At 35.5% G+C, this 27146-nt stretch overlaps 1 protein-coding gene across 3 annotated transcripts in view; it reads left to right on the plus strand.

Moving 5' to 3' along the window:
• The window catches only part of LOC111864706 (protein groucho), a 349923-nt gene extending 326273 nt beyond the window's left edge, over positions 1-23650 (plus strand). For all 3 annotated transcript variants that reach the window (XM_023852155.2, XM_033751548.1, XM_023852156.2), the window contains 5 exons: positions 4605-4684; positions 6014-6263; positions 8390-8569; positions 11216-11659; positions 13089-23650. In XM_023852155.2, the coding sequence (XP_023707923.1) occupies positions 4605-4684; positions 6014-6263; positions 8390-8569; positions 11216-11659; positions 13089-13196 (1062 nt within the window). In that variant the 3' untranslated portion in view covers positions 13197-23650. The remainder of the gene's footprint in view (positions 1-4604; positions 4685-6013; positions 6264-8389; positions 8570-11215; positions 11660-13088) is intronic.
• Positions 23651-27146: the final 3496 nt, after the last annotated feature.

The raw sequence follows: 27146 nt of genomic DNA on the forward strand, positions 1-27146 counted from the left end.
GTGGACTTCATTATGTCCTTTGTTTTCTTATAGTCATGCTTTATTTTCCCTCTCCTATAAATTTCACATATCTATACAGATCCTTGATCTGGTTTCAACTTGCACAGTCATATAATCTATACATTGAAACCTACATATTGCAAAATTCAAGGCGCATATATCTTATACAGAGGTTACAGAATATGTCTCATCAGAAGCCAAGATAATCTCTGTAACATGGAACCATAGAAAATGATAAAACATACTGCCTTTTTGATATGATGTAAATATTCACAATTTTCTCAACTCTGAATGTTGGAGACACATTAAAAGCATATGATGGGAACTTGGATTTGAGTAATTATAGTACATTAATTAATTTAGTTATAGCTTTTATGTTCGGTCCTAGCTGAACATTTGAAAAATTGATGTCTACCATTATATGTAATATAACAATTAAGAGATGAGGCATGTAAAGTAGTTCACCGGAATTGAAAGGTCTGAAAGCTATTTACACTTCATAAAATGATATTGTACTACACTGGGCATTCTTCATGCCAGTCACTTGTATTATGGTGTACTTTTAATTATGCATATGTTTTGTAACTTTTTGATATAGTGTCTTATTTTAAAGACTGCATGAAAATGATGTTCGTTGAAGAGCTGTTCTGAATCTATCATATTATAACCCTAGCCAGGCAGCATGTCCTTAATCCTCAGCCTTAAATTTGGAAACAACTTTTGCATCATCCAGTAATACAATCAGAAACTATTTTGCTGTGAAATGAGGGTGCTATTGGGACAGAATTTAAGGGCTTATGTTACTTATGGACATGAATTTAAGACGAATATTTTGCTGTATGGCTGTTCTCAGTTTGATCATTCAGGAAGGAAGATATTTGTAACAAATTTGATTTTATCACTAAACTAGTCAGCTTATATACTGTGTATAGCATACACTGGTAGAGAGTTCCCTAGACTGAGTCCAGAGTTGACCTTCCATTAATTTCTTTACTGGGTTCTCTTCACCCTTTCTGGCAAATACCCAACATAGTACATTATTACATCTCTCTCTCCCCAGTCATAAGCACAATTAGTATTGTTCATATAAAACTTCAAGCAAGTTTGATGTGGTGTATACATGTAGAAAGACACTTCTAAATGGATAGCATTGTTTTTTGAGGGGTAAACTGGGTGCTTTATAAACTACAAAATTTGAAGCATTTGTATTGCTCATAAAGCAAATGCTTGTAAAATTACAACTCTTAGTGTTATGAACCAATTAATCTTGGTTTGAACCACTGTTAACATTATCACATTAACCAGACTTATGAATGATAACTAAGCCAATGCATAGGCCGTATAATTTCCCATTGTGCTTGGGATTCAAATCATTTCTTGCTTGCAGATAGAAAACAGTGTAGCGTAATTCTGGAATTCTCAGCTATTGTATTGCTTAGCAAGAATATGCAAGCCCCTAAACTTTAACTTCATGTCGAGTATGACTTTGAATTCTGAAGAGAACCTCATACTTCTCACCAAGTGCAGGAATATGAACTTTGGCCATGCACTGTAAATTGAGTATGTTTCTTAGTACTGCCATTACAGGAATCCGGCCATGCACTGTAAATTGAGTATGTTTCTTAGTACTGCCATTACAGGAATCCGGCCATGCACTGTAAATTGAGTATGTTTCTTAGTACTGCCATTACAGGAATCCGGCCATGCACTGTAAATTGAGTATGTTTCTTAGTACTGCCATTACAGGAATCCAGTATCCTGTAAATCCACTTCAGGATCAAATGGCTAGTTCCTTGTAATCACCCTGGCATATGGGGACAACTTGATATAAAATATACTTAATCAGAATGTTGAGAATGTGAAGTGAAATATTAGAACTATGGTCTTGAAGGTAGAGGGACAGTATGCATACTTATGATGGACAAAAGTATATTATAGTGGTTGTGGATATTCAAAGTTTTGTTGATATCAGACAACAGTAATGACTGAAATACATTTCTGCCTGCTTGAATATAACTCACTAAATATTTATGGGAGGAAAAAATATTTCGAAGCAAAATTGTAGAAAAAAATGAAATGCACATTTTATGCCCAATACATTTTGTCCCTGTAAGTCTTAATGGTTTTCAGGATAATTAAAAGGGAGCATATGCACCAGAATTGTTATACTGTGAATAAAATTCTAAACTTGTTGGTCCATGTTGTGTGTTCCTGTTATGTTTTCAATTAATAATCTTATCATGCATGTTTCATTCATTTATTGTGTCTTATTAGTTTTTTAATATCATAGAATGCATGGAACTGGCATTTTCTGGGTTAGAAATATATGGAAATGGAATACCAAAAAATCACAGTGCTGCTGAAATAAAACAATTTCCATCCCTGATTTTATTCCAGAATGAGGGTCAGAAGATGTGAACATTTAAATTCTGTATGGTAGACACTTTTGTGGAATTTTTTTTTCTGCACTTAATTTGTGCTTAGTTTATGTTACCTTATTTTGTATTTCATATCTCAGTACATTAATATACATGTACTTACATACATTCAGTATACTTTGGTATCTTTAAATGTGAAACCTTTTAGTTTGCTTGAAAATTATAAATATTTACATATTCAGACTTATGAGTATGCAGTATATTTTGAAAATGTGTACCATAAATTAAGGTGAAGTAATATTGGGTATCCAAAGAAATTTGAAATGTTATGATGGATGTTGGTTGAACATATTCCCTTATATGACTTACTGTTGTTACTGTAGATCTAGACAGAACATTTTTCCCAGGTGGAATTCAGTTCTTATTATTCCTGAAACTTCCATTTGCTGTGATTTCAGTATCTAGCATTTAACCATGATTAGTAGGTAATGAATTAGACTGGATGTGGAAAGATGTGGTTGTGTCCTAATTTATGGTATTATTCCTGCATTTCCTAGAGAATCTGAAGAAAACCATGAGAAACCTCAGTCTGGATAGCCAGTTTGTGGGCCAGGATTTGAACCTGGGACCTCTATAATATGAACAAGTACAAACTAGTTAACCTCTGTATTCAGTGAGGAATTCAGTTTTGCTTTTCCTTGTTCTTCATCCTTCTGACAGACTTGAACATGAGCTAAAAGTTTCAGTCTTTACTTCTGTTATAATAGCAAGTCCATCACTTTGGTCCATATTTTGTATCTTTTCTTTATCTACACCTGATCTGTTGGTCTCAATTTTAACCCATTTTTCTTCTCTTCTTCTTTCATTTACATTTTGGACAGTGATTCACTTCATGGCCAAATTATTGACATTCGTAAGTTCTCTTTAATTGTTTAATTTTATTTGTATTATTATTATTCTTTACTTTTAACTCTGTCACTTCTAGTTTTCTGAATCTTCTTTCTTAAGAACTTAATTTCGTTTGCCTGGAGTATACTAATTTTCTGTTTGGTAAAAATTCCTACATATGTGAGTACTGGTTTAAAATAGGTATTTCACTTCTTATTGGTACTTCCACATTTGAACTATGTGATGCAGTTTTGAACTGCTCTGAACCCTCATGCTAATTTTGTTTGACAAAACTGACACAATCTACATACTTTCTTACACTTTCTTTATCTTTGTGTGCCAGTAGAAACAAATGTTAGCCAGCTTGAAAACGTTTTTATAAGGAGTACACTAACCAGTATTAGGTTTGTTTGATATTTACTTCATTATATTTCATAGAATTTAAGTAGCAGGCCACAGTATTAGTTTCGTTGAATTCTGATGAAGATTAGATGTTGGAACTGTGTTGAAAATTGTGCAGTAAGAAGCATTATTTTCATTTCAGGGTTCATTTAATAAAAAGAGTGAAATGATCATATATATGTCCAGTGTTGTTGACATTCACCTACTAATGAAATTTACACAAGAATTTCTAAACAAACAAACTGAATATTATTGTCATTTGATAATGATATTAATGAATTTGAAAGAATATTTTTATTAAGTATTTGTCAGTTAAACTAAACTGAAAAATAATTGCAGAACTTCTCCAGCAGGCACAGTATTTTTTTTTTCATTCATTTCTCCCTTCAGATGAAAAGTTATTTTTGATAACATTATCATTCTAAAACTTGCTGAACCTTCCCCTTATGACAGTGAAATAAATTAAGTGTTGAGGTTCTTCTTACCATGGTCACCATAATGATTACAGACTTCTGTTTTGGAGGAGTCTGCTTACCAGGCTGCATATCACATCCTAAGATACTGCTGATAATTCTCTGATTTGTTAACTTTTGTCATGTAATTTCTATGTGCACACAGGAATTAATATTTTTTATCATATGATCCAAGTATTTGCAGTCCATGGAAGGCTAGAATTCTTTCCAAATTTTCATATACAGAGCAGTTTGCAGAGAAGATTACACTGTTAACCCTTTATATGCTGCAGATGTACATATATCCTCTGACAGGTGTAAGTTAAGTTCGTGTCAGATGTTAGTATATATCATGTGATACTTCTTTGTTCTAAAGTAGCCAAAAGAAGAAAACAGCAGAAAAAGGGATAAAACTGTTGAGTGTTCCTTGAAGGATTAATTATTTCTGTAAGACTGCTTCAGTATGAGTGTTTCTTGTTCACAGCTTGGCTACGAGTCTCACCCACATGTCCGTACACCTGGCCTTGGCTCCAATGGGCTTGGTGGAATTCCTGGTGGAAAACCGTAAGTTAAATTTCCTCTTACTTACTCATGTAGCTGAGTCATTCTTGAGGAGTCACCAATTCTGCAGCTACTCAAGAATTTCCCAGCATATTATGGAACCCAAAGGTTCATCACCGTGTTCACAAGAGCCCTCCCCTTGTACCTATCCTAAGCTAGATGAATCCAGTCCATACCACCTCATCCTATCTCTCTAAGGTTCATTTTCATATTGTCCTCCCTCCTACGTCTTCGTCTTCCTAGTGGTCTCTTTCCTTCTGGCGTTCCCACCAATATCCTGTACGCATTCCTCGTCTCCCCCATTCGTGCTACATGACCTGCCCACCTCATCCTCCTTGACTTGATCATTCTAATTATACTTGGAGAAGAGTACAAGTTATGAAGCTCCTCATTATGCAGTTTTCTCCAAACTCCTGTCACTTCATCTTTCTTTGGTCCAAATATTCTCCTCAACACCCTCAGTCTATGTTCCTACCTCTGCTAATTAAAAATAAATTTTATTGCAACTTAACAATAGTTGTACTGCAACATGAATGAGGCTTGAATGAGTAGTTTGTGTGTAATGTTGCACAGACAAATCAGATACTTCTTTCAAACAGGTGTAATACCAATTTGACTGAATAATGCTCAGATTAAGGGATTAACGTTTATTCATGTAATTAAATGGTTCTGATTGAGGATTTGAATCATACCTAAAATCTCTACTGCAGTATTCTCATATCACACTAACAGCCATGACTGCTGCATGTATTGGCAAGAGTCAGGAGTAAATTCCATACTTTCAGTGTTCTGTATTAGATCCATGGCAGGAGATAGGAAAGTGGCAGGAAATATTAATTTTATATACATTTGTCACAATTGAAAATTGGAAAACATCCAGAAAGCTACAATTATCCATCTTGTATAGAAGGACTGTAGTTGAATGAATAATGAAAATGTTTGGTTGGCTAGGATTAAATTCCTAACAGAGGGTATGTGTGGGTCTGTCTTTTTTTTCCCTCTCTCTCTCTCTCTTTCTCTTTCGTTTCTCCTTCCTGCCACTGTAGAAACAGGAATGTCACATGTGGCAAGATAAGTAAGGTAGTTAACTTCTGCTCTCCCACCATCTGCTTATAATAGTGCTGCACTTTAAAGTTCATCCCCAGTATTCATGTTATGTCTGGGATCCATCCAGACTTTATTAATGCTACTTGTGGAGCTCTACTCCCATATTCCCCATGTATCTGTCTGGCATTGTGTTTAGACACAGAGGTAATTTTACTTTTTGTACTTGTGCAGGACATTGTTAATGTATTCCTTTGTCCACTATTGTTATGATGATGTATGTTGCAGTGCCTATTCATTTCATATGAATGGAGAAGGACAACTCCAACCAGTGCCATTCCCAACCGATGCCCTGATTGGTCCTGGGATCCCTCGTCATGCACGGCAGATCAACACTTTGAGTCATGGCGAGGTTGTATGTGCTGTTACCATCAGCAACCCAACCAAATATGTGTACACAGGTGGAAAAGGCTGTGTCAAGGTCTGGGACATCAGCCAGCCTATCTCCAAGAGCCCCATGTCCCAGCTTGACTGTCTGGTAATTATATTACATTTGTAGTTTAAGTCTTAAACATCATAATGTGTATAAGCCATTGTATTTCTCATGTTGTATCCTTGAAGACAGATTACCTGTGAATTTTTCAGTGCTTTGCGGGGAGGGGGGATGAATGAAGTGAATGCATTAAAAGTGTCATGCCCATCCATTTGTTTTATATTTATCACTGAAATTGTTGAAGAGATTTTGATAAAACTGAGTGCTGAGAAGGAACCTGACAATTCTCAAAAGTCTGTAAAGCAGTGAAATTTTATTTAAATTTTTTATTGTTACAAAATGAATGAACATTGAATACCATTTTATTCCATATACATTTCATTGTGTCTTCATTTGTCTTCAAACATACAAGGGCCTGTGACTTCGAAGTTTCCCACTCCACACCAAACAATCACACGTACATCATGGAGAGACTGTTGATGGAGCCACTGTGGATTTTTCTCTGCCCAGTAGCAAAAATTCTGTTTGTTGACACAGCCAGATAAGTGGAAGTGTTCTTCATCCATCATAAGGATAATGACATCATTGTACAAAATTATGATTAAACGCTCAGATACCATGCTACAGTTTGCCATATCATGAGCGCTTAACTTTTGTGCCACCACCATTTTGTGTGGATGGAAATTTAGACCCTTATATAAAATTCTCCTCACACTGCTATGGATATTCCTAGAGCAACAGAATGTTTCCTGGCTGAATGCCTTGGACTCCTTATGAATGGCTGCCTCATAGACTCAATGCTCTGTGCACACACTGGCTGGTGGTTTCTTTTTTAATGCGGAAGCACTCGTTATGAAGTTTTGTATGCATAACTGTATGGTATTGCGGCAAGGAACTTTTCTGTGACAAGCAATATTGAAATGCTTGTGTAATATTTTCTGCATTTTAACAAGAGAATCACCATTTTTAAAAAAAATATTTAAACAATGAACTCACAATGTTATGCACTCGACTGCCCCATGCCTACTGCAGCAGCATCAGTTAAGCTAGCAAAAGACATAGTTCCTGCCATCTCATCCACGGAATTTGCCAACGTAATGCATTTTAAAAACCTTCACACCCCTGTGCTGCACATATATTTGGTATAGTTGGGACATACATGAAACTCTTTTGACACTACCAATAAATTCATATATCCGAATTATTGTTGCAGCAGCGGACGATGAGTAATTAGATTTTATCAATTTGATTCAATAAAGCTCCTATTTGAAAATCAAATGAAGTGTTTCCAGTTTTTTGGGTATTACATAACCAGGAATATTGATTTCATTAACAAGTATTATTTGAAACATTTTTGTCAGTATGTGAATGTGTAATTAAATACAAAGGGGAGAAAATTTGTAACTCAATTTAGTGTAATGTCCAAGGGATAATTAACTTTTTGCTAGCATATTAATAACAGATTTTCATCTGCACTAAATGTCAACACCAGTGAAGTACAATATTCAAAATCACAAACAGTGAATTTGAAGCTTAAGTATATTCCACTGGGGAACATTTATCCACTCTTGTTGATTTTATTTTACTTCAACTACCAGTGACCTAGGACAAATATGTCTAAAAATTGGGAGCAAATGGAAAATGCATTTAAAAGGCTGTGATATGTAACATTTCTGGTCTAGAAAACCAAGGTAATGGCCATGGGAATCCATTGCGCAAACCACACAACACCTTATATCCACTAAAGTTGGCACTGACTTTGCTGACAAGTGGCGGTCACTCGGTTGGTATAGTTCACTTGCAGACTAAAAGCCACGGGGTTTGTTTTTTTGGTCTGTAACATTACATGTGTGTAATCCACACCAAACTCTTCTACTTTTTTACTCTTGAGGCAATATTTTCGTGTACTATGGATTTCAGCATAGTTTAAGGTGAAATGTGTTATTCTCATGAATATCTGATGGTCATTTCAGAATCTGACTTATAGTTTGCTGGTTGATTGTCTTTAAGCATAAGGTTCACTCTACAGGGATTGGATTCGGAAGATTGAATTTAACTGTCCCAGTAGCTATGAGGGGGTTACAGAAAAGGCGAAGAAATAAATTATAAAGCAAATAATTTTGTAATATTTCAGGGTTCTTCTCTTTCATTTAATTATTTCAATATTACAGCAACGGGACAATTACATCCGCTCTGTGAAGCTACTGCCAGATGGACGAACCCTAATTGTAGGTGGTGAGGCAAGCAATCTAAGTATATGGGACCTGGCATCGCCTACACCTCGCATCAAGGCTGAGCTCACATCTAGTGCCCCTGCCTGCTATGCTCTTGCCATTAGCCCGGACTCCAAGGTAAAAGTTAGTTCATAGAGAAGTTAAAAAATAGATGAAGTTGTTTTAGAAGCAAGCTCACATGGTGGAGATCGTTCTCCGTGATTAATCAGATTACACTTACTGACTTAATACATAATCAGACTTCCTCATCCTATGTAAATATTTTATTTTCTTTCTACTCCAAAAGAAAATTGTAAAATGAGTATTCAAAACATAAACTTCTTTCTGATCACTTCTCTCATACCAAGCAAGTTGATGTACCTTAAATGCACTTTGCTTGTGTGCTGAAGATATAGGTTTGAAACATGGTGAAGATTGTTTGTGGTTTTCCTTAACCCTCTTGTAGCTATTGGGACAGTTACATTTCATCTTAATTTCCCCACTTCTTTGTAAAGTGAACATATGTCTGTCAAGGTCAGGGATGGGGAACTTATTTACTACTACTAGCTAGATTTACATTAAAATCTACTTAACAGTAGGAAGTGATGCCAGCTGTCATCATTACTCCATACCCTACATCTCACCTTGTTGCTGCTTTCAGTCTATGGATTTTCAGGATGTATACACTACCAAACAATGGTTTTTTTTTCTTCTCTTGGGAAGATAAATTTCTTGATTGTACGAGGGGGGACCCAAAAATAACCGGAACCGACCTGTTGCGCGCGCATGCTTTGTAGTTACGAGTTGTGCTGCTAGGTGGTGTTAGCTGGGGGTCTCCCGCGACTGTTAGTGAGCTGGCGTCAGTCTGAGTTAAGTGGTTTGTCTGTGGTGCTCTGTTGTGTGCGTTCCTGTTTCAACCCTTTGGCGATTAGTGAGATGGCCGACCAGAAGGAACAAAGAGTGTGCGTGAAATTNTTGTTCCTTCTGGTCGGCCATCTCACTAATCGCCAAAGGGTTGAAACAGGAACGCACACAACAGAGCACGACAGACAAACCACTTAACTCAGACTGACGCCAGCTCACTAACAGTCGCGGGAGACCCCCAGCTAACACCACCTAGCAGCACAACTCGTAACTGCAAAGCATGCGCGCGCAACAGGTCGGTTCCGGTTATTTTTGGGTCCCCCTTCGTATAATTACAAGTAGCATGTCCAGGAGTTTGCAGTTCATTACAAGTTTTAACTTCATGCAGAGATCATCATTTTTCACACCATACTTAATTAAGCCGCTTTGATATGGATATTGTGTTTAATTTCAAAAGTTGGCAGTAGTGTAGAATGCTGTCTTCTGGGATGTGGCGCCATTTAGATATTTTGTTAACCGACACATCGGAGGAACATATCACCTCTGTCTTCAGGGTATAAAAAATCCACGAGCAATGAGCCAGCATTAGCAGGTGTCTGTAGATGGTCTACAAACACACTGGTTCATTGCTTGTGGATTTTTTATACCCTGAAGATGGAGGCGATGTGTTCCTCTGAAATGTCAGTTAACAAAATATTTCCACGGCGCCACATCCCAGAAGACAGCATTCTTCATCCATAGCTTTTCATACTTCATTTAGTTTTGTTAGGTGCAGGTTTTCTTCTATAGTTCTATCTCTTGAATCTTATTGGTACTGTGTTATGTAACCCTTTGTATTTTATTCTGTATTCAGTTTTAAAAGCAGCTGAAGAACAAAAATCTGTGGTTTCAACAATAAAGCAGGGAAAAACAATACAGAAATTTGAGAAAGAACTTCCATCAAAAATGTAGCAGTGTCGTATATGTGTTACACATGATGCATAATTTATATAAGTGCAATGAATTTCCAGGACATTAGGATAATAGTTACAAAATGTAAAGTTTAATGAGTTATTTTAGAGTATTAATTAAGTGATTATCAGGGTTAAATTCAGTATGGAAAATGGGTATTTATAGATCTTTGGATTACGTGATGATTATTTAAGCACAGTAGACCACTGTAGGTTACGGTGCAAGGGCTGAGAAGGCCCACCTCTTATACATTCATTCATTCATTCATGTGATAATTTTAATCATCTGTACAATTTATTGCTTCCATTGCATTGAGCATTCATTTTATATTTAAAACTTTGTGTGTGTGGGGAGTGAGGTAAAGCTGAAGGTAAAGCCATCCCTGTAACAGGTCGTGAAGGCCCATAGGGTTGTGAGAAGTCAAGGTTCCCTCATTTTCTCTAGACAGTTGGCTCACAGATGGCAGTAAGGTTGTCAGCCTTATGCGCTGGCCATCCTTTAACCCCCTGGAAGATTCCTGGTACTCATTTATATTAGAGGCTGAGTTGACCCCAGGGGCATAATGCGGTTGGAAGGATTGAGTAAATTGAAAAAATCTACCTCATCAGGACTTGAACCCGCAACCTTCTGGCTTGTTGCATAGTGCCTCAACCAACCACGCTATCACGTGCCCCCTTATGAGGAGTAAGATCCTCATTTAATTCATAATCAGTGTAAGACTGAGGAATAATTGAACCTCTCTTAAGAGGTGGTCCCTTCTTTAGAACAAATTCCTTAACCTTTCCAGGTGGGTGGAACTAATATCTGATGATAATACTGAACATTATGCTGGTGGTGTGGCCTTGAGTCAGTAAGGTCATAATTCTAGGCATTTGACATTCCATGAGATGTTACTTATGAATGGAAAAAAAAATTTGAAATGTAAATTAAATTAATTTTTCTTACAAGCAGTGTCTTTACATTTCATAGGTTTGCTTCAGCTGCTGCTCAGATGGCAACATTGCAGTATGGGACCTACACAACCAGACTCTAGTCCGTCAGTTCCAAGGACACACAGATGGTGCATCATGTATTGACATCTCTGCTGATGGAACAAAACTGTGGACTGGTGGGCTGGACAACACAGTGCGGTCATGGGATCTGAGAGAGGGACGGCAGCTGCAGCAACATGACTTCTCATCCCAGATCTTTTCACTTGGCTACTGTCCAACTGGTGAATGGCTGGCAGTAGGCATGGAAAACTCAAATGTTGAAGTCCTGCATGCAGCCAAGCCTGATAAATACCAACTCCACCTCCATGAGTCTTGTGTCCTCTCATTACGTTTTGCAACTTGTGGCAAGTGGTTTGTTTCGACTGGCAAGGATAATCTGCTCAATGCTTGGCGAACACCCTATGGAGCCTCCATTTTCCAGGTAAATATAAATCAACTGGCAAAATTCGCACGTAATTTATCTCATACTATAAGATAGTCATAATGCTGTAAAGCTATAAGAAACAAGGCTTTATGGGAGGAATTATATTTTAGTCTGTAAGCTGAGGCTGGTGAGAAGTGTAAATTCTTAATTATTCTGTTTAGTGATACATTTCTATGCATGATTATCAGTAATACAGATTCTGACTATGTTATATATATCAGACGTAAACTAGAGGTTTATTATCATCATGTTTACAATTGTTGACATCAGATCAACATTTCATTCGGAATTTGAATGTATGTTTATTATCTGTCTCCAGTTGCTCATTAGGTATTATTACTAGGCACATGTATACCTCAAATTTTGGAGATTAAATCAAAAGAAAAGTCTTGATCTCTATTCAGAGATTGATTTTTCACAAAGGAACTTTCAGGATTTTCAGATAGTTCTTCTTGCTTTGTACTATAGCGCCCAAGCTATTCAGTCCATCAGAATCATGATGGTTGACAGCACTAGCACAGCTCAGCTTGTGAACAAAATCTCATGTCCTGAAGGAAAATGATGTCATCGTAGAATTTATTTTTAAAGTAAAATGTTTTATGAAAATGTCATTAATGAATGATGTGACATCAAAAGGGATGATTAGTACACTTCAACACATTGTGAACAATTGGTTAATGTTTTAAATTTCTATTACAGTAAAAAAAAAAAAATATAGAGAAGTTTTTGCTTTCATCTCAATTCTTGATTATTTTTTTTTAATTCTTGTCTTAATGTTATCTAAAAATGAAAAAAGCCATTGTCACACATGCATAATTATTAGTTGCTAAAGTGGAAAGCTATATAGATTTCACACTATGGCCATTTGCTATACATTTCAAAGACATACATCAGACAAAGTTTTTAATGGTGGTGCCATTGTTGCTGTCATTCAGAAGTTCACACTAATCATGTGAAATTGTGTAATTGAAATCATGTTTTATGGAGAAACTGTACAAAGAAATTAAGCCATATTTAGCTTTTCAAATATTGCTGTGCAAAGCCAAGGCAGATCTCCCAGGAAACTTCAGCTAATTCAGAAATAATCATGTTAATATTTCTGTAAGATTGAAGTTCTCATGGTGAATAAATGAACTAGAATCCTCTCAGGCAATCAGCCATGTCAATGTTCAGTTAACACTGAATCCCTCCTTTCCCATAATGCACAAATATGACGAGGCATCACTTCAACAGACTGATATATATGTCAGCAACATATGATTATGTGTCAGCATCAGCCTTGTTGTTGGAGATGGAGAGTGTCTTGGTCAAAGATGACAGAGGTGGAGGAGCTATGTGAAACTTTAGTTTTGAATTCAACACTGACATGGCTGACTGTGCAAGAAGATTTTAGTGAATTAATAGCTCTCTTTTGCATTTTATCTAGTCAAAGGAGTCTTCATCAGTGTTGAGTTGTGACATCTCAGCAGATGACAAGTACATCGTGACAGGCTCTGGTGATAAGAAGGCAACCGTTTATGAAGTTATCTATTGACAGCTCTGGTGAGCTGACCTTGGGTGATGTGAGCCTGCAGAATGCGTTTTCTTACACAGACTTTCACTTGACGTGATTTGAAATTTTGGTGACTATGTAAATGAGAGATTACTATAATTTTTTTTTATTTCAACGTGCAGGATATGCCACAGGGTATGTGAGATAGTGTGTTCTTGCAGTGTCAGGTTGGGGCCACTGGTAAAAGAGATATATGCATAAGAAATTGAAATGTTGTGATAGGTGGACTTAACTTGAAGGAGAAGGAAAGAAACAACTTTTTAAATTAAATTCATATGAAAATAGTTGGCATTTTGAAGAGGAAATATAATGCACTGCACTCTTCTGCTATACAGTTTTTGAACTTCATTCAGGAGTAAATGTGGAAAAGAAGAGATATTGCAGTGTTTTCCTCTTCACGGATAATATTATAGTAAGAATGATTAAAAGTGTATATGTGTGTGTACTGTTGAATGAATGTGTCAGTTTCACATTGAAGGAGATGATGAAGAAAGTGTGCTGCATAACACAATTTTTCTCCAGTTGAAGATAATATAAAGGGAGGAGCTGTTAGACCTTGTCACAAATCACAGTGGAAGAGAACTGAAATAAATTAAGGTGACAAGTCCACTTCATTGATACTTTGCTAATCATTCTGGATGGAGTAAAGGGTAAGCCTAAAAGTAGATGATGATTGTTTTTCTCTACATCATCAGTAAATAATGGTATTTTTCCTACAGAACTGAGATGAAGACGCATGTGTTATCAGTAAGTGTGTATGGTTATAGAAGAGATATGATGCTGTACTCCTTGTGTAAAATAGGCCATTTGTTACCTCAACACATTCCTCTCCTCTTGTAACTTCCAACAGAAGATGACTTTAGTAAAAGCAGGTAGAGAGCTCTGTGTGTTCATTTTAAGTTAGAAGCCAGAGAATAATATGAAGGATGAGTCATTCTGTGTGTGTTTTGTTAAATGCCTGACATACCTGTTTTCTTTGGTACATGAATAAAGAAGAAATTGAAATTACTAACAATTACTAAATTTAACAAATCTCTGTGCAGAAGATGTCCTTTTGACTTTGAGAATAATTTATTTATGCCTAGAACTGTTCGATATGCAGCTCAATATGTGAATCACAGCCATCCGAGACCAATTGTAGTCAGCACTGAAAATTGGCAGTTACTCTGCTTGGAGTGTCTGCAGTGATTCTGATGTCAGTTGAACTTTTTCCTTGCATGTCATCAGCAGTCTGAGTGTCATTCCAGTACACACAATCTTTGAGATACCCCCTTTAAAATTTGTCAAACACATTAATATTGGAAGAATGAGGTTGAAATGACCGTCCATAGCCAATATGTAAATTTGGAGTAACAAAACTCTGAGTTCTCATTAAGGTTATCCATAGTTTCATTTGCTGTATGCAGTCAAGTCCAACCCTTTTGGAGGAATGTTTCCTGGAACTGAACTCTCATGCCTTAGAAAAATGGGAGGAAGTTTTCTTCAAGGACATTGTGATAATGTTCATATGTCATTATGTTGATGAGGAAAATTGGACTGAAATGGCTGAAACGGAACACCATACTGTGCATTTCTTCTGGTGTAGTGGCACCTTCATTAATGTGTTTTAATGTTTTTACTATAAACACAGGTTGTTGTAGCATACACACCATGTTATTAAAAAGTGATTCATGAAGCTACCGCTGGTAGTGAAGCATTCTACCAAGCGAGTGGTGCAAATTATCAACAAAATTATTACTTTTCATCAAGCATTCGGTTAATAGATGCAATTTATACATAAATGTCTTTTTATTGATGCTGTATATGTATAATAAATGAGTGTATCCTATTTTGAAGCTTAGATATGTACAGTACTAGTACTTCTTAACATTTTGAAATATAAGACAGTTTGTTAAATACAATTGGAAGAATTACACAAATTTTAGTATTCAGTTATAAAATCATGTAACTTCATTAAGCCTCATGGCCTGTTCACTCGTACTGTGTGAATGGTTTGGTGGTACCACTTACACCTGAGCAATATAAGAAAACATTTTGTGAGTATGCACATAATTTTTATCTATTTCCCTTGCTAATCATATACATACATATGCATACAGAAACAGACTGTAAAAAATTGAATCCAGTTGACATGTAATAAAGTAGTTCAATGAATAAGATAAGTATAAAATTTGCCGTCAAGCATATTCAGTTTTTAATGACAGCCCAGCATGTTTCGGCCTTAATTGGTCATCTTCAAGGACAACTAATACTAAAGGACACTACGTAATTTTACGTACAATAGTTTAAAATCCTTTAGTCATTTAAATTAAATGTGATTATATTTCCTTAAAACATTTAAAATTAATAATATGCTGAAGTGAATGATGAATGCTTTTTATGTTTTCTTGATAATGTAATGCTGAAGGTTGTGTCATGTATGATAGTCTCATAATCATCTTTAAAATTTCTCTGTTTGGTGGTGTCTTTGGCCATCTTTATAGTGGGTTATATAAGTGAAAGTATTCCACTGATACACCAAATACTGAAAACTGAAATAATAGAAATGTGTTGAAGAAATGCTAAAAAAGTAAAAATAGAAATAGAAGTCAAAGTACTAGAACACGTATATAATTTAATTACTTAGAAATCATAATGTTAGAGGCAAAGAAAGTTACATGTAATTACAGAAATACAGCGTGCTCCTGTGTTATATAAGAGAAATGGGTTTGAAAATTGGGCTCTCTCATAAAATTAAAATTTTCCATTGACTTCCATGTAGTAAGCTGAGAGGAATGGTAAAGGATAGTTATTCATACACAGTTATAGCTAAAACACATTGTCACCCATCAACAAATGAACTTGATGACTTCTTTCCGGATATATTAAGGAAGGTTAATACATTTCACAGTCTAAAATAAGATGGAAATAGCAACCATGATACCAGCCATTTTGTTACATCACTCCTTTGTGCGTATATATGGTGTAACTTTCTTAGTAAATAATAATCTGTTAAAAATTGTTTTGGCTGAATTTGTAACTGTTTTCTGTTGTTTTGTTTATAAAAAACAAGATTTCCATAGGAGTGAATTTGTGGTCTGTATTGTGAATTTTATGATCTTGTTATGTAATTTCTGTAAGGGAAGAATTCTCTTGCCCCAACATCTGTAATGTAAGGTGCATTGTACAATAAAATAAATTATCTAATGAAAAGAAATCTTAGCACATAAATATCAGTTGATACATAATTAAACTCGCAGATCATATCAAGGGTAATACATAATTATGGTAGTGAAATTTGGATTTTGAGCCAAGAGCAATCCCAGAAATTGGAGTTGGCTACATGTGTATTCTTGAGACTATTGTTGTGCTTTACTGTATTAATAAGATTACACCAGAAAAACATTCAGACTTCAGAAAATGATTGAACATTACAGATGTAGTTCAAGAAGTACTAGGATACCAGCAAAACTGGAAAAATTGTTTGGATGATGACAATGATGTACATGCTTGCTGGGTGTTAAATATCAAGCACTAATGACATGGTAGGGAAGATTGCATTTGAACACACAGAGCTTATCTCCTGTACTTAATCCTCATTACTCATACATGTATAGATCTGAGGTTTCTAGTCAGCACCAGTATATTAAATATTATCTTCATGCCATGAAGTTGAAGATTGGTTATTACACTACTGTGAGATACTCATGTTCATAATGTGTATGGTGGTGTGTCTTATTATATCATACATTTAAAGGATTATGTTTAATATTACTGTTGAAACATCACTACCACTACTTATTTTTCTTCTTCTTCTTGCCCCCCTCCCAACAAGAGGACAATCTCTGCAATAATTCATTCGATCTTGAAGTCATTCCCTTTTACAGATAATTTGGGCTCTCATGGGAATCTATTAACATTTAAATTTATGTCTTCTTAACACATTTTTGCAGTAAGAGGTACAGTTTTATTTATTTCATTATCCCAGTGTAACAACTAACTGTAATTATATGAAGTGCAGAATTTTAAACATCCAGTGATGCAGTGCAGAATATTAGTATGTAATTTAATGATCAAAAATGTTTGGACTTTATGAAGTTCTCGTGTCAAAGATCTCCTGACCCAATTTTAAGCATTTCAAAATGAGGATTTCTTTCAACTTTACTGCGTTATAGTAGTTGTAATTGAGCCGTTTATTTTACAACTAGAATAAAGTCAGTAAAATATGAAAGAAATCTGTTAATATTAATCTGCCATATGCTTATGATATTTGTTATATTTAATTTCATGCTCTTTAATGTTTCCAGATTTCATGTGAGAACAGTTATTTCTTGGTTATAAATAACAGGTTACAGGAATTCTGTTGCGAGAAGACACTGTCAAAGTAGAAAGAAAGAGAACTTAACGGAATGAAGACCTAAGACGTCAATGATTTGAAGAGGTTAGGTGAGAGGAATTGACTTAAGCAGCTAAGTGACAGAAATACACATATAAAGGTCATTATTTGCCTAAAGATAATGGCCAAGAGAGGAAGGCTTTTCTTGTATATTTAAAATTTCTCTGCCTGTTTTGACATTTGTATCAGAGAGTTCTGTCTTGTGGGGTATAAGGTTTTATAGTATGGTGAAAGTCAGTTTATGTTCACTGGACTACATGGTGTTATATCACAGAAGATAGAATTCTTCATAGCCACCACTGTGAGAACATCAGGATCAAGATATTTATACCACAATTATTCCTTTTGGCAGAATATATTGACAGTCCAATGATAGCTAATATTTAATTGTAATTCTATATTTTCTGAATTACTGTGTAACTGCTTGTAAGAAAGTTTGCCACATCACATTTGCTTTCCATTTCATATCAAGTTAAAACCTATGAATCAGAGGAAGTGGGATATAATTTATAAACTTGCAGAGATTTTACAGCATTGAATGTCATTAATTATACAGTATTAATATTAAGAGTTATAATTTATGTTAATATTTGTAATATTCCTTTGTGATGTTTCGTTAAACTCCCAGTATCATAACCCAAGATTCCTCAGTTGAATTCTCTATGATTATTGCCTTGTGTATTTGCAAAAGCCTGCTGGACACATGGACAATTAACATTCTAATGCATGAAAGAAATCGAACTGAAGCTGCCAAAGGCATTGTTTTTCACTGTTTCTTATATTTACAGGGTCTTTGATTTGCTGTGGCAATAAATGAATCCAAATTAGATTTCACACTGAACATAGTACTGATTGTGATCAGTGTAAAATTGTTTAGGCACAAATTATATGGATTTTTAAATTATTTGGCATAAATTTTATGCTTTGTTTTTGGCTTCCTGCTCCAAGAAAAGAATATGTATCTCTTTGTCAACAGTAAGTTCCTCATGGTAAGCCTACAGTTTGGATAACACCTGCTTATGGAATTTGTGTGTCAGTAAAAATACTGACTTAGGATCAGGATTTAAATGTTCTTCTGTTACAAGTTCTTGTCTTTAAAATTTAGACCCTGTGTCCACTAGGTGAGTAGAGTCCAGATTGGAGGGCTGGTGTTGTTATGTAATGAAATGGTTTTCTAGGTTGCACTCCAAAGATTTGGTCAACAAACTGTGAAGAATGTTGCACAATTATGTGTTTTTTCTTTGATGTCAGATGTGTTATGTACATTTTACATATAACATTATTAAATTAAATATTTCTCTTATATTATGATGCAAGTGTAGAATTTGTTCTGAGTGTGTAAATTGGTGTATTGTAAATCTCAGATCTGCACATGAAATTTCCCTTCCTTCCTTCTAGCTTTTCTCTGACAATGATTGTATTCTTTCAGGTGACTGATATGTTGAAGTAGATGCCAGTGTACATTTTAGATGGTTACTCACCATTTTCTCAGGCAATAGACACGTTACATACAACGCAACAGTTCACACAGATGTAACAGGCACAAGGTTTTCAATTATTCAGGGATTTATTTTTCTGGTATATAGCAACAGTACATAAACACTCAATAAAACAGCCCACAATAACAATAGCAGGACAACACAACACCGGTAATTACCTCTTTTATATTTCAATTTTGGAATACAATAAAATGAGGATAAATATTATATGAACGATATTTGCTGTGTAAAATACAGGCTTTGAACTTATAGAAGGTACCTTACATATTTTTCAGTGGTAAGCATATTGTTTTGGAAGGTTCTGTCTTTCTTGTGTGTTCCTGTTTGTTTCAAGATAGTTTTTGAGAGTGTATTTGTTGCTGTTAGAATTAATAATGTGAGAAGGGAGAGAAAACCTAGCACACAGTTGTATTGTTCCATACAGCACCTAGATTTTTATTTTGCTTTTGTTGTCCTAATGTATTGGTGCAGCACACTTTGTGTCAAAAACAACAATTAAGATGGATAATTAGTACATATAAATTCATGAGGAAGAAGATTATAGCACTTATGTTCTGTTCTTGTTTTGTTGGTTATTCAAAGTGACAGTGAATCTCATAGAAAGAAATCACACCTCTCTAAGAAAACTGGCAGATGGTTTTAACTCAGGGTTCTACATGACTTACTATACATACATCCTTTGTTTATCACTATGCAAAAACATCAGGACATATTCCCTAAAGTTGTCCGCGTATAATTTATGTTGAACTGAAATTATGTTTCATTGTCATATTAACTTCCTGAATGAAAAATTGAAGAAATGTTTCCTTCTGTCATTTTCTTGTGTGTTTATTTATATGGCATAGAGTAGATCTATTTTGAATTGCCCACCCTCCAAAATGATTGGACATGCACAGGTGGGGTAGGGCTGTTGCTTAGTTTTGGGTAACAGGATTTGGTCCTACTTGTGTTGCATCCAAAATACATTGCCTGAACCCAGGTCATTTGTACAGAACTGTACTGACCACAGTAAAAGATATCTCACTCTGTTTAAAGGTTTGTTATTTAAAATGAACTGGATAGGATATAGGCCAAATTGCAGTAAAGCTTTGAAGGTGTTTTCACTGTTGTTAGCAGGTGTGTTGGTTGATGCAGTTTTGTAATGTGACCTGGATATACAGGCTATAGTGTGTTTAGTGATGGGTATAGTATGCTGAGAGTTGGAAGCACATGGCGTCTGAAAATGATCTTTGTATTATGAAACTTAAGAGCTTCACAGTTGTATAAGTAATTGGCTTGCTGTTTTCTTGAGAATAAGATAAATTTTTTTAGTTTCATTTTATCTTGTTCATCACTTTATTATAATGTTCGTGTTGGTGTGATGCTGTCCCCATTGTTTTATATAGAGATAGTGTCCAATCAGCAGACAGTGCATGTAGTAATGTAAGGGCAGCAAAATCAGTAGTGTTTTTGTTCATATTCTGTACACTCTCAACATCACAAAGCACTTGGCACTGTATGTACAATTTCTATCTTTAGCATAAGCCTTGGGAATTGTTTCTTGGCTTCTGGTAACTGGTCATTCTTTGGATAAGCTAATACTATCAGATTCTGAATGTGGTTGTGCTGAGTTTGTTGAAGTTGACCTACCTTACACATGTCTTAACTGGGTTCATGTTGATAGGTTCAACTCATGATGGTGTTCAATGGCAGCCTTTGCTCATAGATGCGGTAAGCTTTGCAGCATACCTATGGATTTTGACTGTCAGTAATATATGAAGTTGGTGGTATCCATAGTCAGATGTGGGGATCAGTATCTGGATTCAGATGTGGTCTTGTTTACTGAGTTTGGATGGCGGCAAAGTTGGGACCTTATATTAATATTGGGAGGTGAAGGTCTGTCCTCATCGTGATGAATAAGAGCACTTTACTGAAATGTGGTCTCACCACTTCAGTGTTCCCAACTCCCACAGATTTTACACTTAGTGATTTCCTTCTGTTAGGTTTAAAGTGGGGAAATGAGTGTTGCAGTGCCACATCTGTAAGTATCTGAGCTTGGTGGATGAATGTGTGCGAGCATTTAGAGTCTTTGTATGACTGGAATCTGCCATATGTTTGAAGGCTCCAACATTTTGCTTGCATTAACATATCAAATTCCTTAGAGGGGTCTGGTCACACTCTGGTTGGATATTAATTTCTGGGTGTATATACCAAGGCACTCTCCCTTGTTGGAGGATATGACTCTTTTTAAGCAGTAGCAGGATACCTTGCTGTTGTATCATACAGATATTCTGCTTCTGAACTCTGTTGTACCATTGCTTTAGAAAATACTCAGAAATAGCTGGCAGGTCTCTTTGAATTGCATTACATATGGCCCTTTGTATGATTACTTTTGTCATCCATAAGACTAGGTATGCATTGTTGTTAAGATTGTAGCTCTCTGCATTGTAATTGGATGCTGAATTTCCGGAGGGAATTGCATGAAATAGAAATCATGCCTGCTCATGGAATCTTAGAATGGCATCTTAAGCTTGACTGTGGTTAATTGAGCATTTGAGTTTGTTAAGCTAAACTACCCAGGTAATTGACAGCTGAGGTTATTCACCCATGCATGGAAAAAGATACTGAACATGATAAGCCCAGTTTAGCCACATTGGACAGTAACATTATGCAAAGAGAAATTGAGTCCCTTAAACAAAAACAGCATGTTCTGAATTGTCACATATTTTATTTCTCTCTGCTGCAATCCCTAGTATTTTTGTACATATATCTTTCTAATGATAAATGCAGAGAAATGCAACTGCAGAAAATACTGAACTATATCAGGTAGAATACAGCACTATTAAAAATGCATAAGATAACCATGATAGAACAGAATAAAATCTTACTGTAGAGAAAACTGCAAGACATACAAATTAAATACAAAGCTCTTAAGTTTAAAAAAAATGTGTTTTTTTTTTCAGGCACTGTGTGTCACATGGGTGAGCAGAGTGGTTCATGTCAGATTAGCTGGTCATTTATCTTGCACATGAGTTTAGTCTTGTATAAAGTAATTTTCATTTATCCTTTCATTAAACTGTATTTGTAAGTACTTTATCAACTGCAGGCAGTTAGTTGGGTAGCTGTATTTGTTTAGTAAAATATTGCACCATAATTTTGTCTTCTGAATTAATGAAGATGATATTGTAGAATAAGAGTACAAATTACACATGGTTTGTTTGGCAGTGTGCTGTCAGCATGCCAGTTATGATCAGTATGGAAAGGAAAGTGAATTTTGTTTGTGTATGATGTGCAGTAGAACTCTTCAAGGTTGTAATACTTTTTGGTTGTGAACTCATGATACTGCATACTATAAAGGATATGTTCTCAAACTTTTTAAGATGGTATTTGATAAAATTTAACTCAATACGTAGCCAATTTCAGCACATGAAACCAACCCCTTGTATCCTCCTGGTATATATGAAGTCTTTATTGGCATTGCCACATACACCATTATGGTATGGCTCTTTGTCTCAGTGCATATTATAATTGGGTGGCTTTGATATGCCATACATATTATGGAATTCCTGGGTCTGTTGGTACATAAATGCTGAATAGCCTTCTTAACATCTGATCGTACATTTTCTTGAACATTGTATTATGTAAGCTTATGTTACCTTGCTTTTAAGTTAAAATATTTGTTACTTTCATTCAAATCACAAAAATACAGATTCAGTTAGAATGTTTCATTTCATTATTATCAATATTTTTAAAGAATGATTAACATTAAATAGGATGAATGTCTGAAGGGTGTTGGCAGAGAAATGTTATATAGCATTACTTGTAAACAGTGTTTGTTCAGTGAGCAGTTTTTTTACCATTTCATTTGATAATCATGTAGAGCAGGATGTGTTGGAGTTTAATGGATCCAGTTTTTTCATTACAGCATGTCACTGTTGAGAGTTCAAAAGTTTACAAGCTTGGAAAGTTCTACCTGAAATTGATACATTCAGTCCACTAAAACGTATGTAGATTTGTGCATCATCTTTGTCATGTTCATGACAACTGAACCACCCTGTGCACTTGATGATTCTGTTATGTTAGCTGCTGGGTGCAAAGTATCGTGACACCTCGAGCTTTATGTTACCAGGGTAACTGAACATTATGTTTAACTTAAATATGAAAAGATAATTGTTGTTAATGACTTTAAAATTGTTGGTAAGTTACATATGAAATGGAGTTAAGAATGTTTTCTATATTAATAATATTAAGTGGAAGAATATGATGCTGTTTAGAATTTTCTTTTAATGTCAAATTCTGGAAATTACTATGTTTTTTAAACAAGTGCAATGACAAGGAAGAAATGGAGGTATGTTGATAGGATTATTTCATAGAATTGGTTCAAGTAGATGCAAGCTCTATGAAGTGTGTATTATTTCTCAGTTTATAAAAAGTTTATTTAAAATGAATTGGTGTTTGGATGTTGATTTCCAAATTAATTATTAGTGACCACTTTGAGGCTGCCCTCAAAGCAGTTTGTTTTCAACATTTCTCAATATGGTACCTCACGATTTTATATAATAAAGTGACTGGAGATACTTAAAGACTTCATTTTATTTCTTTCTCCCAGTGTTTAATGCTTGTAAGAAGCTTAACGTAATATATCACAGTACACTACAGGTTGAATATTAACTTCTGACTGTAAGACACAGTTTCCTGTCCCTTTAGGAGCAGATATACCAGTCATATTTGGTAAGCTGACCAGTTTAAGTTGTGTTGTACATAAACTTGTGTGTATGAATCAGGAAATTGAAATACAAATTTCAGTGCATGTAGCATGAAGGGGGGTGGGGTAGAAGAGGAATACATATAGGATACTGGTGGGGAAGCCCGAAGGAAAGAGACCACTAGGAAGACAAAGACATAGGTGGGTGGACAGTATTAATATGGATCTTAGATAGAGAGAGAGAGGATGGGATGCATTGAATTGAGCTGGCTCAGGATAGGGACCAGTAGATGGCTCTTGTGAACATGGTAATGAACTTTCAGGTTCCATATAATGCTGGGAAATTCTTGAGTAGCTGCACATTTGGCGGCTCCTCCAGAAGGGCTCAGCTCCATGAATGAGTGTGCTATGTGTTTGGACGCTGAATGGATCCTGGATCTGTACATAAACTTGAATGACACACCATCTCTCTCTTACAGTGAAAAAGTAATGAAGTTTATAATATCCATAATATGCCAATCAGGTCTGTTGTGTGGAAGTATGTCGAGAAGACATGGGAAGGTGATTTGAGAACTAAAGCAAAGGACTGTGATAGCTCAGTCAGTAAAATGACTTAATTATGTTCTTATAGTCAAGATTTGTATCCTGGTACAGGCTGTGATTTGTCTCTTTAATGACCAAGCTTATAATATTTTATGGCCATCACAGCCTTCTGATCAGTTTGGTACCTGATTCCTTATCCCAAGATATAGAATGGATAGCAGAATGTGAAGTCCAGTCACCTCCATCCTGTGTTAAGTTCTATAATATATACAGTTTTGTCTTCATGCCCCCAGTATGCCAACAAGACTTGTTACAGTAGCAGCTTTGCTGTTATCTTGATGGGGTGCAGTGATGTTAAGAGTATTCCATCCAAAGAGAAATTCAAGAAAATCTCTTTATAGCACAATTTGTAGAGCCTGTGTTTCAGAATTATTTTGTGGATGGTATGCCCTGTGTACCACAAAGAAGTCATGAGATGTCACCAGTATCTTGGTTATATGGATATTTCTTTATGCAAAAGCACGCATGTGCATGTGTATACAGTCACGTATATGAGTGACTACAGATGGGGTTTGGATTGGTAATTTGATTTATTAAAATCTTACAGAACATAACTACAAGTAACTATACCCATATCACTAATTCACACACTCTGCAGTTCACTACAGCATGTACTCAGTAGATCCCTCAACTTCCTTGTTCATGTCCTTACTGGCTGGCAACTGGCTCAACTAACTGAACTCTAAACTTGTCCTGCTTGTGACACCTCAGCACAGACCACAAAGAAAACACCACTTCCAGCATTTCTTCTGTTGTGGCATCACACAACTGTCTCACAGACCAATTAGGGAACATTGCTTCCCACTTAGTACATTGGTGGGTTTTAGGAATCTTGTTGCCTTGCAATACTCATTCACAAAGTCATTACTTAGCAATGGGTCTACGTGCTACAGTATGTATATATATATATCCTTGAAAATGTTTTCTAATTGACAGGATTAGATTCAGGGGGAGAAGCGAAAGCAGTAAAATGAGCTCCGTAGTTACTTTGAAGTCCAACTTTTTGTTAAAGGTACAGATTTTGTTACTACCAGTGTGTTTAATTGAATCTGTATTATATAAGTAAGTATGTCAGAATGTTAACCTAGTGAACTGTTTAACTACTTTATAAAGATGAACATCACTGATGCTGTTTTGCACAGCACTGAATGGTGACTGAATCAGTGCATAAGCGTTGTTTCTTTTGCAGATGTTTCATAGGAAATGTTTTTGCAAACTTTGGTAATGATATTTTATGATATGGTCACATGAGTTGTCCTTCACACTGTTCCCACATTGGGAAGAGTTTTCAATAGGAGAACACCCGAGGAAACCTACAATCTGGAATGTCTGATTCAAATAGTGAAGGACAGGAGAGGTTCTGTGATGGTTTGGGCAGCAATATCATTGTATTTCATTGGTCCCATTATTACTCTTCATGTACAACTTACTGCAAGGGAGTATGTGGACAGGTTGGGTAATGAGGTGCATTCCATTATCCAGACATTATTTCTGAACAATTATGCAGTTTTCCAAGATAACAAAGCCCCCCTTGACACAGCTAGAACTTCTCAGTCATGGTTTGAAGAGCCTGAAGGTGAATTTCAACATCTTCCCTGAGCAGCACAATCACCACATTTGAACATCATTGAACCACTGTGGTCAGTTTTGTAGACTATTAATTGATATTAATCAAACCAAAATGGATACTTGTGAAATGACAGGAAGTGGTACAATTTTGTATATTGAAATCATAGGCATATGAACTTTCACTTACATTCATATTGCACTTAGTATTGTTTTAATAATAGAGATGTAATGTGGAAACAGTTCATTAATCTTTTCATTTCCAATTCAGATGTGTTTTGGGATAACAAACTGTTGTACAGTAGTTGGTAGACGAGGGGTATGGTGCAGGTAATATCCCTTATGAAATTGTCAAGTCCAACAAAGGGCCAGAATATTAGCAATTAGGAAAATTCTGAGGTGCATGAATATAATATTATATTTAAGCATCCTGTTACACTCTACACAATATATGACATAAACTCCGTCCTAAGTGCAACAATTTATTGTAGTTCTTTTGTCTTGCTTTCTTCTACCCTACATGTTTCGGCTGCAAACGGCCATCATCAGGTGTATACTATCATGTATCTGCTACACTGCACATAGTTTAAAATTTAAAAAACACTAGTCTTCCCAATTGTTCATTTCACCGTTGCTAGCAGGTTTCGATATATCAGGATCTTCTCCGCTGATATCTGTCTGATATGTACAAAATCTTTGTTAACGTACACACGTCAATTTGATTTTCATAAACTGGCACTTTTAAAATCTTCAATTCCAATTTTAAAAATATGTATTTGCCCCAGCTAGGACTTTTGGAAAAATGAAATTAGAAAGGAAGAAGGAAATTTGTTAGTTTGTAAGAACTTGTAATATTGCGCAGCATAGGCACCAGTAGCACACGGTTATGAATAGGAATGAACTTCTGGGGCCCATAAAACGGGAAATTTTTTAAATAGCTGTCAAGTTTGAGGTTGTCATGGCAGTAGCAAGATTACAGTCTTTTGTGTTTCATATTCATATTCATATTTATTTGCATTCATACTGTTACAGCTGCAACACTTGAACAAGTCAACTCACTAAATACATCATTGTTAAAAGCTCTAAAATCCTAGAATGTATTAGACTAAAAATAAAACTGTACTTGCCTTACAACATCACTAAAATTTTTAAAAATATAACAATAACTACTACAATTCCCTTTTCTTCTCTTTTTTTGTTAATTA

This window comes from Cryptotermes secundus, unplaced genomic scaffold (genome assembly GCF_002891405.2).
Source record: "Cryptotermes secundus unplaced genomic scaffold, Csec_1.0 scaffold654, whole genome shotgun sequence".
NCBI classification, from domain to species: domain Eukaryota; kingdom Metazoa; phylum Arthropoda; class Insecta; order Blattodea; family Kalotermitidae; genus Cryptotermes; species Cryptotermes secundus.